Source organism: Zalophus californianus, chromosome 3 (genome assembly GCF_009762305.2).
Source record: "Zalophus californianus isolate mZalCal1 chromosome 3, mZalCal1.pri.v2, whole genome shotgun sequence".
NCBI classification, from domain to species: domain Eukaryota; kingdom Metazoa; phylum Chordata; class Mammalia; order Carnivora; family Otariidae; genus Zalophus; species Zalophus californianus.
Window position 1 is genome coordinate 172,788,227 of NC_045597.1, and position 26,655 is coordinate 172,814,881.

A 26,655-nucleotide genomic window follows, 5' to 3' on the forward strand; every position below is an offset into this window, starting at 1 on the left:
TTGCTTCCCCACCACAGACTTGGCAGTAGGAGTGGTTTATAAATTCCACTTGGGGAAATAAATGTAAATATTTTTTAATAACATGTTTCCATTTCAACCTTGGCTCTTCTTTAAAGTTCAAAACACAGTCTCACATTCATTTTTTTTCTAATGTATTCAGCCAGCATTTATTACCCCAAATAAAACATTTTAAAATATCAAAAACTGAACTCATCGGGGCACCCGGGTGGCTCAGTCGTTAAGCGTCGTTAAGCGTCTTTGGCTCAGGTCATCATCCCAGGGTCCTGGGATAGAGCCCTGCATCTGGCTCCCTGCTCAGCGGGAAGCCTGCTTCTCCCTCTCCCACTCCCCCTGGTTGTGTTCCCTCTCTCGCTGTGTCTCTCTCTGTCAAATAAATTAAAAAAAAAAAAATATTAAGGGCGCCTGGGTGGCTCAGTTGGTTAAGCAACTGCCTTTGGCTCAGGTCATGATCCTGGAGTCCCGGGATCGAGTCCCGCATCGGGCTCCCTGCTCAGCGGGGAGTCTGCTTCTCCCTCTGACCCTCTTCCTTCTCGTGCTCTCTATCTCTCATTCTCTCTCAAATAAATAAATAAAATCTTTCAAAAAAAAAAAAAAACTGAATCATCAGTCCCCTCCCCCAACCACATCTCACCATCCTCTTCCCTCTTGCCTGAACCTGGCTTTCTCCCTGTCCATCTAAGGAAATGGTATTACTTGTGTCACCAAATCCAGAAACCAGGGATGAGCTACAGGCTTCCTCCTCTGCTTCACTCCCTACATCCATGGTCATTAAATCCCGCAATGTGGGCGCCTGGGTGGCTCAGTCATTAAGCGTCTGCCTTCGGCTCAGGTCATGATCCCAGGGTCCTGGGATCGAGCCCCGCATTAGGCTCCCTGCTCCGTGGGAAGCCTGCTTCTCCCTCTCCCACTCCCCCTGCTTGTGTTCCTGCTCTCACTCTCTCTGTCAAATAAATAAATAAAATCTTAAAAAAAAAAATCCCACAATGTATTAAATGAGATTTTTCCTGTTCAGACTCAGTGTTATGCCTTGTCTCAAACCCTTGTGCCTCCCCTGGACAATCACAATAGTTCTTCAACTCACCCTTGTCTCTCATCTCACACACCTCTGCTCCGTCCTCCACCCTCTAGATAGAGTGAGCTTTCAGAAACATTAATGTTACATCACTTCCCTACTTGAAACTTTTTAGTGGCTCCCCATTTTATTTTTTTTAAGATTTTATTTATTTTATTTGTCAGAGACAGCGAGCACACAAGCAGGGGGAGCGGCAGGCAGAGGGAGAAGCAGGTTCCCCACTAAGCAGGGAGCCCGACGTGGGACTGACTCCATCCCAGGACCAACCCTGGGATCATAACGCTTAATTGACTGAGCCACCCAGGCATCCCAGGGGCTCCCCATTTTAGAGGTTAAAAATACAAACCTCTAATTTTGATACAAAACACCTTCCATAATCTTCCACCAGCCCTCTCTCTCGCATTATCTTTCTGGCCCTCCCACCCCATTCTTGAACCCTGATGACTCAGCTACAAAACCTCCTCTTTGCCAAGCACTGCAACGAAAATTAGCAAGGCAGCTCCTGCTATTCAAGATCTTATCACATCTTAGAAGGGATAAAACTGTTCAACTATGTTAAAATATATACATATATAGTTTAATAGTGTCATAAGGGAGGAACAGAGGGCTTTGAGGTTCAAAAGTTAAAGAAAGAACATTTGCGGGGTGAGAATCAGTGTAGCATTTATAACATACTTCGAGTATAAATTTCGCAAATGGTTATAAAAAAAAATAAAGGGCATTCAAGACAGGAAAGAACATCATTCTGGTCTTTAAAAATCCTCAGTCAGATTTTACAAGTCTTCTCATTCTCATTTAAAGAACTGAGAAGTTGTAGTAGATTTCATAGTGAGGAAGCTATTAGTAGACAGTTTCAGTACCTGGAACAGCCTCAGACTCTGGCTGCATAGGTAACCAGGGCAGGGAGAGAACCAATGTTTTAGAGGGATTATTTGTAAAACATACAAAAAACTGTGCGGTGAGAAGGAATCTCTCTTTTTTGGACAAGCAGCCACCGTTGCTGCCAGCGTAATATTTCTCATTTCTCTTCATGACTGTGATGGACCTACAATTCCTTCCAATTGATCAGTTCCCATTGATTTTTATTGATTTCTCTTTCCAACCTAGACCTCATGGCTCATCAATTCACCCTCTTTCCTGTCGACTTCCACTTGCCTAGCAAAACCTCCAACAACATCAACCTAAGTGTCGGCCTCCTCCAATACCAGCCCCTAGGCTGGTGGAAACTTTCACACAAACATTTAGTTACATACGACAATAGACTCCTAGGTTTCTCTCTCAATCAAACTTTCCGTGCTACACATTCAGATTTTAGGAGTTGGCTCTCTGGGACCACATGTCCCCGACACCCTCTCATTCTCAGTAGACCAGTTCATTCCTTCTCAGCAAAATGGCAACATTTTCACCCCCCTGACAACATTAAGAAATGTCCCTGTCTTTCTCTTCACATCTTATAGTCCTTATCTCCACATCTCAGTAGAATTTCCTTCCTCCTTGAAAAGCAGATTCTGGCTTAGGAAGTCTGGCTGGGGCCTGACATTTCTCATTTCTAACAAGCTCCCCAGTGATGCCCCTGCTGCTGGCCCTGAGATCATGGCATTTTATTTTATTTTATTGAAGTGTAGTTGACATCCAATAGATTATTTTCAGGTGTACCACCTAGTGACTCGACATTTACATACATCACGAAATGATCACCACGCTAAATCTAGTTACTATCTATCACCGTACAAACTTATCGCAATATTACTGACTATAGTCCCTGTGCTGTACTTTACATCCCTGTGACTTCTTTATTTTATGACTGCAAATTTGTACCTCTTACTCCCCTTCACCTACATCACCCATTCCCCCACTCCACTCCTTCTGGCAATCACCACGTTGTTCTATGTATTTATGAGTCTGTTTCTGAATTTTGTTTTGTTTTGGTTTGGTTTGTTGTTTAGATTCCACATATAAGTCTGAGGGGTTTGTCTTTCTCTGACTTATTTCACTTAGCATAATTCCCTCTATATCCATCCATGTTGTTGCAGCTTAATAGATGCAAAAAAAAAAGCATTTGATGAAATTCAACACCCATTTATGATAAAACCCATGCCACTTTGATTAGCAATTCTTAGAACTCATTCCCTACACCACTTCCTTTTCTCCAAACATGCAACCTTTCCTTCACCATGGGTTCTATCCTCTCAGCCTATAGACAGGTACATTTCCCTGATCCTAAAAAAATAAAAATCAAAAATAAAAGGCTTCAAATTGAATGAATACATTCCAGCTCAAGAAGTTCTTCCTCTTATCACATGGCCCACATCTCAACTTCTCTTCAAAACCAGGCTTCCTGAACGTGTAGTCTCTGTATTTTTTCCTCACATGTCACTTTGAAGCCCTCTTACATCCAGCTTCCTCCCCACAAGGACATGGAAGTTGCTTTGGCCTGGGGCATCCAGGACCTGCTGGATACTAAACACAACGTATACATTCAACTCATTTCATTCCACATCCCGGTAGCATTTGACTCCTTATTGAAACCGTCTTCTCTATTGACTTCTGATGCATCTTCTTATGTCACCCCTTAAGCCATTCATTCCCAGTCCTCTTCTGAGCTTTCCATTCTTTACTCGTGACTTAAACGTTAGTTCACTGGGGTTCCGCCAATAGTAACCTTCTCATTATTTATTCTCTCTCTTCCTAAGAGGCCACTTCCATGGATTCAATCACCATTTATATCTTGAAAACTTCTGAATTGATGCTTCCAGTTCAAATATCTCCCTTGATATCTCAACCCTTATATCCCACTACTTACCCTGACCTTATTATTAGCAAAGACATTTAAAACTCAGTATTCTAGAACTGAACTCTGGACATTTCCCCTAAACTTACCTATCCTGCCTTACTTCTCTCAGTGAAAGATACCACCTACTATCCCCACATCAGCAAGAACTATAGACATTTTATTTCCTCTTCCATACTACTTACATCCATATTGTATCAATTCTACTTTCTTTAGTAACACCCTGGCTTGTCCTCTCTTCTCCATTCCTATTGCCACTGGTTTGTTGTGGGCCTTTCTCATTTTTTTTTAAGAATTTATTTATTTAGGGGTGCCTGGGTGGCTCATTCGTTAAGTATCTACTTCGGCTCAGGTCATGATCCCAGGGTCCTGGGATTGAGCCCCACATCAGGCTCCCTGCTCGGCGGGAAGCCTGCTTCTCCCTCTCCCACTCCCCCTGCTTGTGTTCCCTCTCTTGCTGTCAAATAAATAAAATCTTAGAAAAGAAAGAGAGAATTTATTTATTTATTCATTTGAGAGAGTGTGTGTGTGTGAGAGAGAGAGCACAAGCAGGAGGAGTGGGAGAGGGAGAAGCAGGCTTCCCGCCGAACAGGGAGCCCGATGCGGGGCTCGATCCCAGGACCCTGGGATCATGACCTGAGCCGAAGTAGATGCCTAACCGACTGAGCCACCCAGGCGCCCCTCCCATTTCTTTTCTGGAGCAATTACTGTTCTTGCTCCCTCCAGGCCGAGTGCCTTCCAAAGCCACTCACACAGCAGTAGGAGCAGTCTGGTTCTAGCATAAATATGATGATGCTACCCAACCACTCAACAACCTTTTAGTACTTGGTTCCGTGCTTTCAACAGTGAAATCCATTTTACTCCATGCAGCTTAAAGGTCTTCTGGGACCTGGCCACTGCCCTTCCTTCTCTTCCAGCTTCAGCTCCCTATACCCTTCCTGGGACCCTAAGCCCCAGCTACATGGAATTCCTTACAATTTTTTTTTTCAATGAATCATAACCCCTTCTTACTCATTCCACTAACTTACCTTAGAGTATCCTTTCCTATCCACCACTGCCACCCTGATTCTTCACCAGAATAGTTCCCAGTCATGCCACAAGATCAACTCAGTCTTCACATCTTCCAGGAAGCCTTCCTTGTGCTCAGTTTTGATTAGGCCCCATAACATCCTATGTCTGTGTACTCGCCTCACTTCTGCTGAAGTGTAAGCTCTTTGAGAGTTTATGGGAATGGGTCTTATTATCACTGTATCTCTAGCAATTTGCACGTGGCCTTCAACAAATACTTTTTGAATGAATAAATAAACTATCCTTAATAACTGATATCTGGCCATTGGCAATTCCTGGGAAGGCAGCAGATTCGGGAATATCTTTGAGATGAGACTGGCAATATTTGCACCTAACATGGACTATCTGGATCCTTCTTCTCTCCACCCTCCCCACTTCTAAATGTTTCCCCTAAATTCAAGGAAAAAATCACTTGCATAGGCAAGAATAAAATCAAGATTTCTAGACTCCCCAGGGGCAGGGGGTAGGGTGGTGGCAGGCAGGTCTTAAGTCTATAATTGTATTTTATTTATTTCTTAGTGCATGAAACTATTTTCCTACTTTCAGAGAGCTCAACAGGCTCTTCAGTAATATTTTTTTCCATATAAAACCTCAATAATTTTCCTACCTGGAAATAATTATTGGTGCCTAAAGTCCATTTATGTTTATGATAAAAGGCCAGGGTCTCAAGCATGATCTGAATGACCATACAACATGTATTCTTGGAGACAAAATTGCACCTCTGAGTGTCTCAGTACATCAGCAATGCAGAGAGTTCCTTCTAAAGTTCAGTTTTGGAGGTTGTTTATTCTGCAACAATTCAAGCTTGGGCCAAACTGATTGTTTTTCTGGTTTAAATTGCATTGTGGACCTCAAGGAAAAGAACATAAACAGTTGGCAAATTTATAGCCTTTAAACAAAATTGCCTTAACTTGAGGGGATTCCCTTAATATTGCTTATGATTTTTTTTCCCTCTTTTTAAGAACTTTCCCATTTCATAGGAGTTCAGAGCATGAAATGTGACACACAGGATGTGCTTCAAGCTAAAGTTCTCCTAAAACAATGACAACAATAACAACACAACAATCTTCTTAATGTAAATCCCTTATGCATTGGATACCACGAAGTATAGTTTAGAACCTGAAATTACAAATCTCAAATAATGTTATTTCACTTTCCATCAACACTATAATTCTGTCAGCAAAACTAGCCTACTATAATCTTAGGCCAGGAATCTATACCAGAAGGACTTCCAGTAAATATAAAATAACCTAGTTATTTTGGGAATAAGCTTCACTCCCTTTGTTCTCCAGCTTAATACATTTGTCTACAATTTCAGCCACCCTCTTGTTAATAACTCCCTTCTCTTTGCCCCTGTCCTCACATGCCTGCCCAAACCCCAAAGCTGGAGAATAGCTAACACTTCCAGAGTGCATACAATATGCTAACTATTCTCAGTAATTTGTGGGTATTAACTCACTTAATAATCACAACAATCCTAAGAGGTGGGTACTCCTACTGCTCCCAATTCACAGATGAGGAAACAGAGGCACAGAGAGAATCAGTGACTTGCCCAAGGTCACAGGGCTATTCAGGGTTGACTGCCTGCCTGGGGCACTCTTCCTCGATATTGGTGAGGTCCAGTGGGGACGATTACACAGTCAAATTGGTACCATTACATGTGGTCACCATCCTCTTCTGGACCTTCCAACTGTTCAACAATTCCATTATGCTTCCTTAGTCAGCCTTCTCTTTCTCCCCAAAGACTGCTTCAATCCTTACTTCCTCACCTCAGCAGATTAGTGCCCCCTCCTACTTCCTAGAGGAAATAGAAATTATCACAGAAACTCCTTCAGCCTCTTATTGCCTATTACCATGGAAGAGGTTCCCCATCTGCTATCTAAGACAGAATTCCACACTCTCTGGCATTCTCAGAGATTCTGTTCTATCAAGGATTCTTCCCAGCCCTCTGACCCTGATTTTTTATATTCAACCTCTCCCCCCTGTTTCTTCTCCACCACCATTTAAACATGTTTATCTCACTCATCTTAAACCCTGGCCTCATAGAGGTACTGGCTGGACTCCATGTCTATATCCCCCTTCCCACCCACCCGTTCCTCCAATCTTCGTTGGCCTGACTTTGGCCTTCACTACTCCACAGAAGTTGCTCTTGTGAGTCACCAATAACCTTGTCTCTGCCCACATATCAGTTGTCCTCTCCACTGCATTTGACACTGCTGTCACCTATCCTACCAGAAACATGTCCTTTCCTTTGCTTCTTTGATAACATGTACCACTATTTTTTCTCCTTCCTCTTTGAAGACTTCCTAAGTCACCTTGGTTGGCTCCAACTCCTCTGTCTGCTCCTTAAATGAGGATGATGCCCTAGACTCTCTTCTTGTGCTACACCATGAGGTTTCCAGGGAAACCATGGCTACTCCCCTGGCTTCAATTACCATTCATTTACCAGACACCCCCAACTCTCTCTGCCCAGCACAGTCAGTTCTGTTCTGCTATTCATCTCCACTTAGATGATTCATGTGTACATAAGCTCAAATTTCCTAACATTAACTACATTCTCTTTCCTCCTCCCCCAAATTCTGTTTGTTCATCAGTGTCCCATATCCTTACTTAAATCATCTTCTACTTTATTTCACGCATTTGGTCTACCACCAAATCATGTTGATTCCACCTCCTAAATACTGCTCAAATTCACTCTTTGCTCTCTATTGCCAGGGCCACCACCCTAGTCCGGAGCACGATTCTCTTTGCCTGGACTAATTCAAGAACTGATTAAATTGGTCTACTTTCTGCAACAGGGCCCTCACCTCTGCTCAACTCATTATCCACATTGAAGCCAGTGTATACTATTTAAAAAGTAAATCTGATGATATCTTGGTTTTGATCGCCCTTTAGACGCAATCCAAAATCCAAAATATAGTTCAAAAAAAAAAAAAAAAAACACACTAAGAACTAGCTCCTACCTATGTCTCTATTTTTGTCCTTGATCCTCCCTCTCATTGATTCTCTGCAGAATCTCAAATGCTTCCCTATGCACCAAAGCTTTTATTGCACTTAGGAGCTGATCATATGTCACTCCTTTGTCCCTTCCTCCCATTATCACCCAACACTTCCTTAAGGCACCCTTCTCTGACTCCTAGACTAGATTAAATCCCCTTAGTAGGTGTACTCTTCACTTCATTTTTTCATAAATTTTATCCCATTATTTATATTCAAGATCTACTCATGCTATATGCATATAAGAAGGAAATGTCTATCTGGTGGACATATTTCTAGACTAAAATGTTTCCAGACTAGACTCTCATTATACTATTTATTTTTACTAATCTTGTCATCATTTCTGTGTCATAGTTATTAGCTATCTAGATGGACATTAAAGAAAATGTCACTTTGTTACTTCATTTACCCATGGCATGTCTAATAATACATTGCTTTGAAAATCATGGAAATGTCAGTCGGGCATCTTTGGTCATATAACCCAATAATGAAATAATCTGCCCATCATCTTTTTTTCCAGTTGCAAGGCACTTTGTGTGTTCAAACATAGAGAATGGAAATGGAAAGTTTTCTCTTTACCTCCATTATGAAATATGATGTGTGTGTGTGTTGTGATGCTCACTTTGTTGATAAGCATACCCCCCCCCACTGTCTTATGTCCCTCTCCCAACAAGGATGTGACTTCCATTTTAGTGTGTTCACTCATGCATATTATTTTAAGGAAATGAAAATAGGTTTGTGATTTTCAAAGATACTAAATTAGCTGTCAGAAGTAGAAAGTTTGTTGCTTAAAGAAATTTTATTTTTTTATATGAAAGTTGGACAAAACTGAGTAATACAAGCTTTTCTAACCTGTTTCTATCCCAAAGATAAATATATACTATTTTCTTTCCAGTGATAACCAACTTGTTTTTTGTGGAAAGAGAGGTCATTAAAGCATCCAAAATGGTTCCAAATGCCAAGTTTCACACACGATTCTTTGATTCTCAAAGCTGTCATGGGGTAAAAATCACACTTATCAAAGAAACACGATAATGACAGCTCAGGGGCTGTGCTGAAACTTGAAAGTAATTGAACCATTTAACCACCATTTACTTGCTCAAAATTTCTCCTCAGGAATGACCCCATGGCTAAAAGCCCATGTTCTTGTAGCATGATGAATTCATTGCTTTTAGGATGAGCTTAGTCTATTTTGAGGCATCTTCCAAAACTCAGACTAATTATGCTATCTTCCTGGTGCCCAATAGTAAGGTTTTTATCCAAGGTCTCCCTTATTCTGAAGTAGTGGTTCTCAAATGTTAGCCTGCATCAATATCACCTGAAATTTTGTTAAAACACAGATTGTGGGTTCCATAGCCAGAGGTTCTGATTCAGCCCGCATCTGGCATGGCTGGAAAATTTGCATTTCAAAGATGTTCCCAATGATGCTGATGATCAAGGGCCCACACTGAGAATCCTTGTCCTGAAAATATACCCTTTCCCACAACACCTAGCATTATTTCCTACCAGATTTATGTAAATGATAGTTTCCTCTGGGCCATTACTAACACCTTGTGATCCTCTTGTAATTCCTCAATGCTGGTACTAATAGAAACATCACGAAAGCCACACGTGTCATTTTAGGTTTTCTAAATTTAATTTTAAATTTAAACAACTTTAATTTTTTAATTAGCCACTTTAGAAAAGTAAAAAAGGGATGAATTTTAATAATATATTTTATTGAACTCAATATACCCCCAAATATTTTCATCCAACAGGTAATCGACATAGTAAATATTAATGAGCTATTTTACTTGTTTTTTTCTTACGTTCAAAGACATATTAAATCTTTGAAATCTGATATTTCTTACACTTTCAGCACCTCTCATTTTGGGCTAGCCACATTTCCAGTGTCCCCTAGGCACATGTGGCTAGTGGCTACTGTAATAAACAGCACAGCCATAAAACTTTTAGATTCAAGAAAACAAATATTGAGAGTTCTGTTTGGTCTACCCCTTTTTATGACTTTCACTATATTTCCTAACCTCTAAATGGGCCTGTCTGCTGCATTATCAATTTATAACAGGTTTTAAGGGAAAAAAAGAACCATTACATCATTAAATGTACACATTGATTTTAAAATGCAATGTCAATGTAAGAATTCTCTGTTTTTATACATAGAACCATGATGCACTTGCACAAATCATGATGCACTTGCTTTTCTCCTGCCTCTTTGTCTTAGACATCTCCTCCCCCAACAGCAATCCCTGCCTCTAGCAAGATAATCCATGTTAACAATGTAGTATTGGTACTTCTTTATTTTTCCTCTATTTGCATATAATCCTATGCCAACATACAAACAGAAGTTTATCTACATTTGTTTTATTCAAATAGGATCATATTGCACCCACCTCTCTGTATAATGCCTTTCTTATTCAATAACTCAAGAAAATCTCTGCAAGTCAGCTGGAGGTTGTAATTCATTCTTTTTAATGGCTACAGAAGAGTATGGAGCAGCTCACATAATTTATTCAATATGTCCATTAGCAGGCATTTATACTTATCTTGTTTTTGTTTTTAAGAAAAATGCTGTAAAAGACTGAATAGATGATAGACGGATGGAAGGACAGTGAGATAATTCAGATATTTAGATATATATATAGATATCATTGCCTACTCTGTCTTTTACTATGCAATCTTTGTTATCCTTTAACTTAGACTTTCTCCCACCATATCTGGGCCCTTTCTTTCCAACAAACAAAACCAGTTATCATTAGCAGTCCAAACAGACCATTTTAAATCATTTTTCTAATGAACCCTTCCACAGTCAACAGCTCGCTCAAACTAATAGGTCTCCCCTAATTCTCCCCAGTGATGCTCTTTATTCAGGTGTTCTTTTCATCCATCTAACTTCCTGGTAAATAGTAAACAAGCCTGGGGAAAATCCATGTAGAAATGATTTTATTGTTATATGCTCACTTCACACACAAAATTATATATATATATATATTATTTGGCATTAATAAGATTAATTTCTTCACTGATGTTCTAATTTTTTTTAATTAGGCTAACAATCAAAGGTCCCGGAATTCATATCCCACCCAAAGTAGCCTAGACTGTAACTCAGGTAATAATAATAATTAGCATGATAAACAAATAGCAACATTTATTGAGTATTAGTATGTGACAGGCACCGTTCTAAGTAGTTTACATGTATTAATTCATTTGTTTTTTCAAAATCTCCATAAGATAGGTACACTCATTTCAGTATTGTTCCCACTTTACAGCTGGGGACCCTGAGATCATACCTCCAGTAAATGGCAGAAATGGGATTGAAACATAGAGGGTATGACTCGAGGCCTAATCTCCTTACCTGGTAAATAAGTAAGTAGTAAATCATCTCATCTCCTCTCTCTTTGAACCTCAGTGCCCTCACCTGTCAAATAGGTACACTAACCTCAGTTCCTCCTAACTTTAGGACTGCTGAGAAGAAATATGGAAGTTATCTGAAAACCACTGAATGCTCTAACAAGGGGAAGGAGTCTTATTGCAGCTTGGAAAATTGAGGAGGACTATTTCATCATTTGAAACAAAAACTGAACAGATAAAATGTCTTATACAATAGCAAATTAAGCCATGTTCTGACCATACCTTCTTCTGAAGGTGAGCCTGGACATGTATGTCCCACTAATACAGGATGTGAACTAAGCCTGATTCCCCCAGCCTGCTGATGCGCCCGAAATGAGAGAGCAGCCAACCTTTACCCTATTGTGTAGCTTGACCACGTCCTTCCTCTCTCCGCTCCGCTCCTTGCATTTTACTTAATTGGAGCACCAGGCTATAAATCTTACATACTTAAGGACCAGAAAACTCTCCAGAGCGCTCACAGTGAAATTTGTGTGGGAGTTCAGCGATATTGAATTTTCACATAAAATGATTAACAGGCACCTCTAGGGCAGCCTCAGAGAAAACAATCCTTCCTGAATCTTGCCGCCTTAATCTGAGGAAGCTTTTTGTTCTAAGGTTTAATAAAATGGCTGGAAAGTAACGTAGGGCTGGGTGACTAAAAGCAGGCAGAGAGAGGCACTGCATTCTCCAGGCTGGAAACTCCCTTCAGGGACTAACTGCTCTTTGTCCAGGCCTGACCGGGCTACTGGGACATGATACTGGGGAGGATTCAGTCACTTAAATTTTAACTGCAATCAGCTCCCATTACTATTTTTCTTAAGAAACATTTTCTCCAAGATTGTAATAGTTGGAAATGGGTATACACCTGATCAGAAAGCCTATTTGCTTTTCCATAGCATAATAACATCTATCAGACTTCATGAAGCAGAGAATTAAAATCAGTTAAAAGGAAGAACATAATCCAATCCAATTCTATCCACAGACTGAGACCTACAAGCCTACTATTTGCTGAAACGCTGATTTAGATGCCCTGCCAAAGAAATATAGAATGTTTATGGCCTCACACAATAGGAATCTGCCTCATTTATGCAGCAGGAAGATCATTTACAACCAATTTCTAAAAGACACCAAGCGTCAATACTAAATTTTCAAATCAAGGCCAGAAATTGCAATACTCAAAAGGAGACCATTAAGCAATATGAAGTTGTTGTCAGAAGGAGGATTTTCAGGGGCGCCATACCAATTTATAATCTGGAAGCATCTATAAAGTGGTCATGACCAGCCTGGTTTTCCTAGCCTCTGAGAAGAAGGAGGCTCGGCGGTAAAGAGGATCTGGGTTCACAAACAACAAGGACTGGGCATCTCCTACTGAGATGTGTCAGTGCCAGCCTGGCTGCCTTCCAAGATGGTCGCTAGAACCACACTGCCTCCTCAGCCAGATCTGCTGCTCGAGAGCAATTCCCACTTCGCAGTTATGGAGAAGAGGTTGAATAAAGCTGCTGGAGGGGCCGCTTCTCTGCTCCAAATCTTCCCCTTTACATTCACCCTTTTGCCTATTTACCCCTTTACACACACACACACACACACACACACACACACACACACACATTCTACCCACACCACCACCCCCCAACGGAAAACAGGAATTTAAATATACTAGCCTTTTCTCTCTGATATGTCCCACAACATCCCAAATGCTACTAAAACTTGGAGGCAATGAAAAGTAGCTCCTACTCACAGAAAAGACTGACTTCTGGGATGGAGCACAGAAACATGGCTGTGCATCCCTGTTCCATTCCTTACCAGATGTGTGGCTTTCTCAAAGTCACTTGAAACATTTCTAGGTCTCATTGTCTCTCTTATAAAACAAACAAAATAGTACTTCACGTGAGGAAGAAATAAGGCTGTTCATGAAAATTCTTAAGAAGAATTCAAAAAAGTATTAACTGAATTCAGTCACGTCACCTGGATCTGGATTTTGTCTGAGTTCCCTGTGACAGAAAGCTGGGAGTCAGGAACAGGAGTGTTAGATTCTGACTGACATTGGAGGAAATAACAGTACACATAAAGAAAGACTCCTCAAGGAAAGTAGTCAACCAGGGGTCAGAATAGGGGAGCTGAAATGTAAGCTCTCCTGCTGTGTGTTCTCTGCCTTTTGTTAAGTCCCTTAATCTCTCCGAGGCTTACTTCCCTCATCTGTGCAATGGGATTTATGATAACGACCTTACAGCATTAGGGTGAATATGAAATAAGAAAACACATATAAACGCACTCTGTAAACTATAAAGAATTTTCCCACTCTTGGCCTGGGCCTCAACTACACAATCTTGTTTACTTTCTTCAGGGACTGACTTGAAACGGCCATGTTTGTTTTTGTGCTTTGTATTGGATTCACCCCCACTAGATTATCAACTCCTGAAGGCAGAAACATTGTCTTATTAACACCCATATCACTCGTGTTTAGAGCAATATTGTTCCGAATATTTATTTTGTGTTCTGATTGCTAGACAAGCATACTGGCAGTCAGCCGAGAAAAAAACTTGACGCGGGCAAAGTTTGCCCTCACTCTCTCTCCTCATCCTTCTTAGCATCGGAAATAAACAACTGCCTCTTTCCTATGACTGGGGAATCTTCTAGGCAGAAAGAAAGCCTATCTCTCCCCAGAGAAGTTACAACTACCAGGTATTTGTGTTCCAGTTTCCCTTGCAGCTAGGGGAGCAGGCACTTGACTAACCTCTATCCCCAGGCTCATCTGCTGTAGACTTTGACCTGTAAACTAGTAAATCCAAGATGCATAGGACCACTGTCTCCATTCTGGCAAGACTAGGAAGAGAGTCCTCTGTGCCAATGGTTCCAGCAGTAGCATCCAGGGTCCTGGGTTGGTGATACTGAGGGAGCAAGCTGCTTTATCTGCACCCAAGGTATATTTTTACTGGGTCAGATCTGTGGCATGAGTTTGGCCCTTGCTCCTGATTGTATTACCTCCAAGCTTTGTTCTTTTTGGTATTCTGCATAGTCTCTACATAAAACTTCCTCTAATTACTGTATTTTAAACTTAAATTATCTAGACATGGTTTTGTTGTTTGACCGATAAGATCCTCTTCTTCCCTCAAACAGCCCAGGATCTCCATCCGATTGCACATGATCCTGGTCACTCCTACTAAGCTGTCCTACTAGAAATTAAATCCAGCCCTTCTCCTTCCCCCCAGATCAAACTGCACATTTCCTGGAGCATTTTCCCTTAGGGTCTTACTTTGTATAGGAATAATATGATCAATTAACTTAAGCCAATGTGTTAACTGCTGACACTAATTTAATATTACCCCAGCATCTTAGCAGATACTTTTAATGTGTCAAAGCAAAGGAGGAAGGAATGTGTTTTTACCATCACCCAGTGCCAAGGCCTGTGAGCATTCTACTTTTTGTCTGCAATCTCAAAGGTCTTGCCTCCATCAAGACATATCATGTCTTGTCCAACCACGGGTGCCCCATGGACCAACCATACAATGACACTGGTGCAGTGTATTGAATCAGTGATTTACTTCACGATTATACATGTATACATGCACATGCAGGTACACACACACACACACACACACACACACACACACACACACCTACTTAAAATGCTTCAGTGGCTTTCCATTGGCAAAATAATGTCAACAAGATCATAAAATTCCTGAATACTTAATAATTGGCTCTTGCAAGCCAATATGAACCACCAGCTCCAGCACATCACCGTTCTCCCAGTGACTTCCTACTACACACATCACTCTAACCCCACGACTTTTTCCTCTTCCTCAGTGAGTCACATCCTCCCCTCTCCCCCCACATACACACCAAATCTTTCCATGGACCCATAGGTCAAGTTCTCTGTTACGACCTCCCACAACTCTGAGATCCTCTCCTTCCCAACCTTATTTCAGATTATGCATCTGTTCCTCCATGCAACCAATGTGATGTTTAACATCATAAGCAAGCATGGATCTGCAGGAGATGTGATCAGAGTAGCTATAGACTTCCTTTCCTATGTAGTTTCTAGGTACCCTTTAATGCAGGAAATTTCAAGGCTTAGCCAAAAAGAGAACTTTAGTGGCTGAGCAAATCTGCTCAGTTCTTACAACCACAAATATGACAGAATCTATTTTCTCCTGGTTTCTTCTATTACTGAAGCTGAAAGAGATCACTCCAAATGCTTTCTCTCTGATCCCCATACTCTATGCAGATGCTTCATAAGCTCACTGGAGAAGCTCTGCTTTTATATATTTCATATATTGCTTTCCGTTAGAAGATTTCTTTTGAATAATTTCAATATGGAAAAGAAAATGTGTGCAAACTAGTTTTTATTTTATAAGTGTGCAAATTAAGTACTTACAGAAGTACAGAATAATAGAGAAAATTTATGTTTCATGGAAATTTTTTTATGTATAAGTATCCCTAGTCTGCTTTTCCATCTTCCCTCCTTGCTCCAACTCCCAGTAAATATTTGAATTGCCTTTCCAGTTTTATTGCATTTCCAAAAATATGAATCCTTTCTGAGACTAGACCATATGGGGTCCCATTAGTATTTGGGTTACACAGTGCTTGCTTAAGGTCACATAGATAATCACAGAACCATGACTTGAACCAGGACTCCTGAGTCATGGTTCACTTTCATTCTGCTTCTCGGTTGGTATACTTCTAGTACCACTGGGAATTTTGCTGCTGTCCAAAGGAAAACCAAAGCCTCACTATCCAAGCATCTTCTCCATGGGAAATTTCTTTTAGTGGTTAAATTTTGTTTCCTGGAGACTGTAAGATTACACAGTATAATACCAGTAAATCTGATAAAGATCTATAGAAAAACAGTCTCACTTCTATTTAGCCATCAAGTTTCTTAACTCAGCATGCATCCTCAATTCTAAACCCAACTGGACTTCTAAATTCTGATCAGAAGCTCAGGATCTGGGCAATGGAAGCCAGCAATGAGCTCCTAGGCATCTGCCTCTCTTTTGTACAATTAAAAGCATTCTACAGATCAGAGAAATTTGAGTTCATATCCCACTGATGCCACTTACTAGACATGTGATCCCAGGCAAGTTATTTTCTATCCTGAGGCTCAGAGATAGCCATGTAAACCATGTAAGGTACACTAAGGGTAAGAATGTGCACCTTACATGGCTAATTGGAAAGAGTAAATGAGACATATTCTTGGCATGAAGTGCTCAAGAAATTATTGTTATGTTACTATTAATTGAAAAATATTTCTATACCAATATTACTAGGACTAAGCCTGATATATATGTAAGGTGTGATCTATTAGTTCAGGAAATAATTTTGCTTCCATTATATAACTAGCTAGTTCATACTATTTAATCTAGTTAAAGATATACTGAGTTTTTAATATGTGCCAAACACAGTATTAGGCTTGGGCCATGAAAAATGACAGATATTCAGTTCCTATTTTTAAGGAGCTGACAATTTCAAACATACCTGACAGATGACACCTCCTGTGTTCTTAAAGATGCCTAAGAGAGGAGGTCTCACCACACAGCTGGCCACTCATTTCTCATTTCTCTGAGCGATCCCTGTGTGTGTGTGTTTCCAATTCCTTGAGACTCAACATATCTCCATCTCCTCTTATTTTAGGTGTCAAAAGAAAGAACAGTTGGTGACTATTCTTCACATAATAAGCCTTAATTCCCTGAGAGTTATTGAGTTATTCCTCTGTCTTCTCTTTCAAGATTAAATAATTCCAACCCCTTTAACCTTTTCTCACAGGTCCTCTTTGCCAGCCTTCAGTTTAATCATTTCACTGCTCCCCTCTGGAATCTCTCCAAGTCTTCTTCATTAAATATGTTGCTTTTGCCATTGAGTTTACTCTTCTAAGCAACTTATTCTTCCACACAAACCAAGACAAAAAGAAAGCCTCTCCCAAAGAAAAGAAATAGATAAAAGAAGGAGCTCCCGTAGCACACTCATACGCTTGAAGCCCAAGTAGCATTTGCTGTCACCACTCTTAAGGAGGAAAGGACCAAACCAGAACAGTTTCTGAATAGTGCCAACCATTCTGCTTGACAATTATCTAAATTATTTTTAAGCAGGTAAGACTATTAACCACAAACTTGAGGCTTTAGTGACACCTGAAATTCTCAGAAGGGTGCTAATAAAATTACTGTTAATGAGATCAAACAGGAATTTTGGATTCTGTAAAATACCTCTCACCACCAAGTTGACCATCGAGGTGGTTACATTATTTATAGGCAGTGACTTTGTTCAGTCCTGGCAAAGTGCAAAGGATCTTTCTTTGCATTCTGTCAATCAATATAAATTAATATTTTCGGAGCTGAGAAAGCAGCGAATTCTAAGGTGCTCTTAAGAAATGATTTAGAGAGGCTGATCAAATACACACTGATCATAGTATGACACCAACACATGCAGAAAGGAGCAGATAGGAAAATTAGAGCTCTAATAAAATCTCTCTCTCAAGACATGCACAGTGACTTGTCAGAAATCGTTTACAAAGATCCTTCCCTACTTTTTTTCTCTTATTGTGCTATGGAGATGAACCTGCCCCCTGTGAGTTAGCAGAATGCCCCTGCTTACACACGTACACACACACTTAAGATTCTGCTGACAAGTTTCCAAATTCCCTCAAGAAACTAAGAAAACTCTGCAGTAGATCACATTCTGCCTGTTTCAGGGACTTCTTTGTTTTGGAACCACTGTTTAGAAACAATTGGTTTTTTCTTTCCCCATCTGTTAAGGGAAAAAAGTATACAATTGGGTGAAGAGAGTTAATTAGAAGTGAGGAGGTAGAGAGAGAAACTACTGCTTCCTCTGGGGTGGCTCCAGGCAAACAGGTGGTAGCGGTCATCGAGTTTGATTTCTGAAGCTAATTTGGCTCTGTCCAGATCCTGGCTGGCCTAGAACTGGCTGGGCTGAGAGGGGTCTGTCAAAAACAGCCATGAGACAACCAACTACATTCTGAAAAAGCCTCCTTGCCAAGTTCTCTGCAGATTCCCTCTCTTCTGGGTCCAGAACAAATTAATGATTTCATGTGGAATCTTCCCAGGGAGGTGTAGACCCAAAGACCGTTCAACCTATCAATCAATGACTTAAATTCTAAAACAGTGATCCTTAAATAATCCGCAGTTAGGATGGCCAGGAGCTTATAACCACAGCATCATAATGAGGAGCACCATCCTGGGTGAAAGCAGACAGTTTGCTAGCTGTTTAATTGATGACCCATTATATCCCTCTTAATCTTGCTGGTTGGTTCTCCATGAGAACAAGGCACAGGTACACACCCTGGGAGGTTTGACCACCAAATGAAGGAAAGGCATAGTGACACAAAGGCCACTGGCAAGTGTATCCACAACTGAAGTCTGGGAGCTCTAAAACAATGGATGATTAAAGCCCTTGCATATTAAATAGATTTGTGTGGATGCATTATAACTTCATAGTTGCCATTTTTATACAAGATTTCAATTATGAAGTGGAACTACAAATCACCCTTGATTTCAATTATTTGGTGGTAAAGATAATCTAGTAAATTCTTATCAAGCAGTAAGAAAGTGAAAGTAGAGCACTGATATTGATGTATGCTACTTCGTAGTGGTTATGGAAAGTGGCCAGTAATTCTGGGTTGATAAATCATGAGTAGACAGAATTCCCTCTCTTTATCCAAATGTGTACTTCAGAGACTTACACCAAATTGTTTCAAAGAAAGAGCAGTTTGCACCACCCCACGACACCTTGGGAAGCAATTTTTGTTCCATTCGATTTTGAGAAATAATATCACCAATACCGAATATTGGCATTTGCAGACCGGGAAGAAGGGAAAGTAAGGGAAAGGAGAGAAAGAGGAGTGAAAAATTAAGATTGGTGAATTTTAAAAATATCCATCTATACCGAGCAGGTGACATTTTCAGTAAAGCTTTTCTGAGTCTGAAAAAGTAAAATAAAATTCCTGATGTCTTTCAAAAGCCAACCATTTAGGTCATTCTTAAAAAAAAAAAAAAAAATAGCCAGCCAGCAGATTAAAGGAGCTCCATTTATAAAAATCAAATGAATCCCTAACAAAGCTTGTTTGGGACATGAATAAATCATCTGGTCATGAATTATTTATTGTTATCAAGAAACAAGCTGGGGATTCCAGGAACTGGGCTTTGGGGAGGTGCGGAAGCCAGGCAATGAGCGAGTTCATTGTCACCTACCCCCCACAGGAAACGAGAGGACAGGCCATGGGGTACCATCATCTGATGCAGACCACGCTAGACCCCCACTTGAGTTTCAGAGGATGCTTCAGCAGCATTTACACCCCAGAGGATAAAGCAAATAGAGTTTGATCCATAGAATCATACTTTAGAAAACTGCTAGTACTTGGTAACAGAGAAGATTTTTTGAGCACTGGATCTTTAAAAAAAAAAAAAAAAAATACACATAGGGAATATGAGCTGTGTGCAAAAGAGCAGAGGTTGAAGGTTTACATTTAAAGGAGATGGCTAGAAAATACCTTAGTAATAAACTGTGGAGACGAGTAGCCTGACCTACTCATTCCCGGCTTTGGGGGTTGGCTTTTTTTACTGGGGTCGGGGAGGGAAGAGAAAAAGAGCGCCTCCGAGATTTAATCAACTAATCAACATATATGTGTGTTCCAGGTCCAAACTGCTTTGCAGGAACGACAATAATCCCGGCTGGCATTGAAGTGAAAGTGGATGAATGTAACATCTGTCACTGTCACAACGGGGACTGGTGGAAGCCTGCTCAGTGTTCAAAACGCGAATGCCAAGGCAAGCAGACTGTGTAGGACAAATTCCCAACCGAGGAGTTCTTAGGATGCTATGGATTCTACACTGCACATGTTTGAAACAAAACAAAACAAAACAAACACACTCCAGCCAGCTACAACAGGGTCACCAGCAAAACCTTTTAGGGTTGACAAAAGTGAATATTTTACTAAGAGGAAATTTCTTTCTCTCTTGCTATAGAAAATATATATAGTATATAGCTATCAAAAGCGCTTTTGTAATTATCCATGCTTGATGGCGACTTGACCACCGGATTTCCGAAACTAAAAGGAAGAAACAGCCTTGTACAGGCTCCTTCTCTGGTGACACCTCTAGCCTGCCGGCTCACCGTCTGCCGATTTGCTTCATTTTTACTCTTCTGTACATCATCACCCATGGCATTTTTCTCTTGGAAATTTCTTTTCCATATTTAGAGTCTAAGGGGCCAGATTTGACTGCACAGTTAAGTTTGGAGTGGTGTCATATAAGCTTTAGTAGAGGAATATCAGGGGTGAGGACCCTTCCTGACCAGGAAGATGCAAACGCATCCGACCTATCACTCCCCTCGGGGGAAACACGCCCTGCAGGGCTCAGAAAACGAGGGGTACATACAGCTGGACCCACTGCTGGGGCAGCGTGGGGAGCCGGTGCTTGGTGCAGTACGTGGAAGGTCACAATTTAATTCTAACAAACCACACATTTCAGACACAAAACCTTGAAACTGCCAATCAAAAACTAATATGTGAAGAACACCACGAGCTTGACTATAGCATCCAAAGGGAGCCAGGAACTCACGATTGTAGCATTAATCACCCGACTTTCTCATGATGCCAAATTTCGGTTCGGTTTATAACTCAACACTCCACACCCACTCTGTCACCTGGCATTCTCCACACCAGAACCAGGGTGAGTAGCCCCACTGTGAATCTGAATCCTTCCGGAAACTCCTGGCTTTTGAGTTCAGATGCGGCTGAAAGCCAGGAGTACCCACAGGCAGTCTTTATGGTTTGGGACTGTGTTTGCCATGTTTTAGTAATGACCACTCAGCCCTAGGTCTAACACACAGATTCAGGACACTCTTTCCACCTCAAGTGCTGATTTAAATTAAAGATTAGGGTAGAGTGAGTCTTGCACAATACAATTCCATTTGTTGAACATTTTTTAAAATGTATATATTAGATACTGAACAATTAAAGCAAAACTTTGAAGCGTCTCAAGGTTGCCCTGGTAATGCTGCTCGTATAGTGACAAAACAAATAAAACACACAGGGTATCTGGATGCCACCTCGAGTCAAGTGCATATTTGGCCATTCTTGAAACCACGTGGCATAGTTAGTTGCTTATTCTGCTCTCCTGTCTTGAAAACCCTGGCGCAGATCTGGCAGGGTCCTTGAGGAAACTTTAAGGTTGTCTTCATTCCCGGTGTTCTTTCCTTTTCCACTCCCAGCCCAGCCTGGGCTTTGCCGTAGCTCTCGTGGAGTGCCGCATTCCAGAACAAGGTTTCTCAAGCTGAATTCTGTTGACATTTTGGGCCAGATGATTCACTGTAGGGGGGCAGGGGGAAGGGGGCTGTCCCGAGCATCTTTTAGGATGTTTAGCAACATTGTTGGCCTCTATCCACTAAATGCCAATAGCAACACCCTCGTTGTAACAACAGATTATCTCCTGACCATGCCAAATGTCCCCGAGGAGTGGGGAGGGGACAAAATGTCACTTGCTTGAGAATCCGTGATTTAGAATAATCAGTCCAGAGTGGTTTCTGCCAGGGTGGTATACCGAGTAAGCTCTGGCTGAGCCCGTGGCTTTAATGAGCCTCTAAGCCCTTTGGGACATGCGCAATCAGCAGCCCCAAGGGAGCAAGGTCAGTCTTCTCCCAGTGGAGTGATGCATCTATTGCCATAGGTCCAACCCACAAGACACACTTCTTTAGTCTCATCGACTGGGTTTTCACTTAAAATGGTCAGCCTCTCCTCCCTGGAAGATCTTCCAGTCATCAAGAAAGAGCTGTCATTTCCAAAATTAACGTGTTGGCGCGTTGGACCTGACACTTCTCGTGTACACTGTGCTTGTGTATGATACAAACAGCCAGGCCGGCCCCATCCGAGGAAGAGCATCATGCTACCTTCCCTTAGAACACCAATTTGCAGCAAGGTTGGTGCCTTTTGTTGCCACCATGGATACATCATATAGACAGTCATGAATCATTCATGAACAATCCTGCATGATTTACTCCTGCACTCCAAAGTAAAGGCATTCTGTACTTCAGATTGTGTCTAGACAGAGATGTATTATAGAGCTTTCTTTGCCCTGAGGTGGCCTGGTGCCAGCTTCAAAAAATCCACACTCTTGGGAAGAAAGAATAATAACAAATGACAGGAATAAGGTTTGAAACCCAGAAAATATCATTAATAGAGCCATGTAGCATGGTACCCTATCTATTATTAAGGAGTTACTATGTCCTTTTTAGGAAACAGAGAGTGCAACTGGGGAGCCAGGGTTCAAACAATTTGCATCAAAGTCTTGGCACAGTGGTAGTTGCAGCAAGAACTTACTAGAATGGAGTGTAATATCCATCAAGAAGCTCTTTTCAGAGAGTTTGCTGAATGAAGGCGGCTCCGTGGTCTCTGTTACCAGCCAGAGAGAGGGATTTTTTGTTGTTGTTGTTATTGTTGGATTTTCTTTTTCCTCTGAGTTTCATTACGAGTTGTTTCCTTTAAGACATTGTAGCACTGACATTTTTCTCCCTTTAGGGAGAGATGAATCTATACTGTGACAGAATTTCTCATAAACTGATAAACATTTTACAACTTCCTTCTACCCAGGTCACTGAGAAATTCTTTCCAAACTCTGAACAACAGAGTTCTGGTCTCATCTGTTTTGCTTTGTTTTCTTTTTCTCTTTTGAAGGCTTTTTTTGCAGGCCCACTGTCCCTTCTGTCTCCCATTCCTCCTTGTCTTTGGTTCTCGGCTTTAACTACAGCTTTGTTTAAATAAGGGATCAACACCCTGTTTGTCAGCTGATGCCTGTTTAAAATGATTCAGTTTCTAAAATCTTTGAAAAATGGTGTGCCTGAAAACTAGTGAGAAAAAAAAAAAAACACAACTAAACACTAAACTGTAAAAAGGGGATTCTAGCAACAATATTTGATGTGTAAAAGACTATATTATTAAAAAATTATTTTGTTAAATATAAAGTGTGTTAACCAGCAAACATTGTTCGTGGTATATTTTCCTTCCAAAATTCTCTCTCCTCTCTACCCTCATCATTTAATAACTAATCCTCAGTGACTTCTATCATCTGAAAGTACATGTGTCATTAAAGCAATATTCAATTAGATTTTAGCGTCAGCTTTAGCATTTGCCTGTGTACATTTTCATTTTTCATAATATAAGGCCAGGCTGACTTGGGGATCAGACAGGAAGCTCAAATAAGCCAGCAATGAGAGTGTAAGTGATAGGAAAAATATTTTCCTGACCCTGCACTCCTACACAATACTAATGATCATCTATAATTATTGAGTGCCTGGTCTGTTGGCTGGCCCTGTGCTGGGGGCTGAACCCATAGTATCCTGTTCAAGCCACACAGCATGCCTGCCAGGGAGGGGTTCTTATTATGGCTGCTTTGCTGCCAAAGAACAGAGGAAACCAGAACACAAAGAAGTTAAGTGATTGGCCCAAGGTCATAGGTTCATAAATGGCAACACAGGAATTTCGTATTATAAATATACACAAATACACCTAAAGATCAAGAAAATAGTACATCTACTCATTGCCCAAACTCAACAGTGATCAAGATTTTGATCTTTTTGATAGGAGTATTTTGAAGATCTTGTTTACTTATTTGAGAGAGAGAGAAAGAGAGAGAGTATGAGCAGGGGAAGGAGCAGAGGGAGAGAGAGAATGTCAAGCAGACTCCAACTGAGCATGGAACCCCATGCAGGGCTACATCTCATGACCCAAAGATCATGACCTGAGCCAAAATCAAGAGTCAGACAGACACTTAAACAAATGAGCCACCCAGGCAGCCCTTACCCAAGCATCGTATCACACTAGTCCTACATCTCTTTAAAAAGAATAGTTTCTTGACAAACCATATTAACAAAGCCTAACAAAATTAAGAATTCCTTAGCATCATCTAATATTCAACCCATCTTAAAATTTCTTAGATTTTCTAAGATATGAGGGAGGGGGTTACTTGCATGATCTAAATCATCCATAACCTTGCATTTAGTTGTTATGCCTCCTAAGTTCAAAATGGGGCTTTTAACTCTGCCAACTGACAGCTGTGAACTCTGAGAGAGTTGTGAGTTTGTCATTAGAGGGTTTGCGCTGGGAAAATTAATCTTTTAAAGCTCCATGTTAAACTCCCCCCTAGACGCTGAGCAGGGTGAGCAGTGGGCAAGAGGCTTTCTACCAAATGACCTCCGAGGGGCAACAAAGAGCCTCAGAGCAAGAACTGCTGTGGACCACCAGCACCCAGAGGACGCTGCCTTTAATATGTGTGTAAGCTCTCTTTGGGGAATAAGAGCAAACTGTTATTTTTCTTCCCCTTGAGACAAACATGCTGCCTGCCACAGAGTAAAACTGAACAATATTTTATAAATTGCCATCATCTTCTGCATCGTTGGAGGAAGAAAGGGAAAAGTCAAGCACAAAGAAAACGTCAGCATGGAGTCCCCACACATATGTATACGCACCCCCACTCCACCAACCTTTTCTTAAAACAAGACTAGATTTTTCTTGCTTTTCAATTTCCTGCGTGTCCAATTCTCTGCTCCCCGTGTCCCTTGCAAAGGGTTGTTTACAGTTCATTTCTGATTCAAGTTTCATGGGAGGGCACTTCAAAGCATAGCAGAGAAAGCTATGAACTGTGATTAGAGTCCTGGGTTTGTTGTTATTTGAGGGCTTACCACATTGAGACTATTACTCTTTTAAAGAAAAGTACCTTCATGACTTTGAAAGACAAATACTCTGGGCCAGCAACCTCACCTATACCTACTTACCACATTTGTGAGGGATTTATAACTTGAATTGGAGTGATAGTCTTATCAGGGAGCCTCAAACTGTACTGTCTGGCGTGAATACCTGATTCTTCCTGACCGAACTTATACATCCAGAAGGCACATCGGTCTTTTAATGAACAGATAAAGCTAGTACCAGCATGCCTTTCATAGAGTAAGAGTTAAATGAGTTGAACTAAAGGAATTTCTTTTAAGTACTCAAAATTTGTTTTACACTTCAAATATTGTCAGTTGTGGCAGTGATTTGATGGCTTTCTAACTTTTGAAAATCTTGAACTCATGGTTCTTTGAAGCCCAATCTCCAACTTAATTAATCCCAATACTTGCATTACCAACCTGGCTTTGAGTAGAAGCACTTTTAGGAAAGCTATACTTTAAGAATTGAGTTATAAAACTTTCCCAATGAATAGTTGTGTGAGGTGGGTGGGTTTAGGGAGGAATTTGGATAGAAAGTTTAGCTACCCTTTCTTGAGCCCTTTCTGGGTGCCAGACACTTGTATTGGCTACTTGACACGAGACAATGTTTCACATTAATTCAACCATCTTCATAACCACTATGAAATTATACACTAGTATTCCCATTTTGCAGACTGGAATGCTGAGAATCAGAGAAGTTTTGTGATTTTTCTCCAATTCATACAATTAGAAACCAAGGGGTTGTAAGAATTGAACAGAATACTACCCATAAAGAAGCTTAGAATAGAGCATGGCACATAACAAGAGCCTATTTTGGTTAGTTATCATTATCGGGACTGCTGGTAATGTAAGAGATTTCATGAATAAAGTAACCTGGATTGGGGTCTTGTAGCTTGAGCACAAGTTGAGCGGGCATTTAGGGGATGACACTGTAGCATAGGAAAAATGAATAGTCTATTTGGAGTGTGACAAGCAGTCAGGTGTAATGTGACTGTGAGGTTGGAGACAGAGGGATATGGTGAGAGATGTATCCAGGAAGGAAACCCAATGGTTAGGCCCTGGAAGATCATGCTATGAAAACTGGATTTGGTTTTTATTGATACTGTGATTTACATCAAAAAAGAAGACGAAATAGCCATATTTGTGTCTTGGAGTAACAATTCTTACAGCAGCATGAAGGATGGATTAGGGTCTGGAGAGAAAGGGGGGCACTAATGAGAGGCATTACAAACGTCAAGGAAGGATTAACGAGGATCTGATCCTGTCATGGTGAAAGTCAAACAGATAGGTTGAGGCAAAAGGACTTCGTGGCAGGTCCACTGGGGATTCAAGAATTAAAATAGTCCATGCTTCTAGTTCAGGTGATTAGAAGGATATTGAGGCTAAATAACCACCACCAAAAATGTGGAATCCATGCTTCCCTTGGAGGTGTTAGCACTATCTCATCTTAGGACTTGGGCATCAGAAGGTACTGGTAATATCAGGTATTGAGGATCAACCTGAGATAGGCTTATCTCCAGGACAGCCCACTTTTTCTTCGCCAGTGCTGTTTCCGTCTCGGTTTGAGTAACTGCCATCGGAAGAGCAAAAGTTCCCCACTGGTCTTATGTCT

General features: G+C 40.9%; 1 protein-coding gene across 1 annotated transcript in view; it reads left to right on the forward strand.

Moving 5' to 3' along the window:
- The window catches only part of VWC2L (von Willebrand factor C domain containing 2 like), a 151,447-nt gene extending 131,200 nt beyond the window's left edge, over positions 1-20,247 (forward strand). The window contains exon 4 of the mRNA XM_027591078.1: positions 19,979-20,247. Coding sequence (XP_027446879.1) covers positions 19,979-20,127 — 149 coding nt within the window. The 3' untranslated portion in view covers positions 20,128-20,247. The remainder of the gene's footprint in view (positions 1-19,978) is intronic.
- The last annotated feature ends 6,408 nt before the right edge of the window (positions 20,248-26,655 follow it).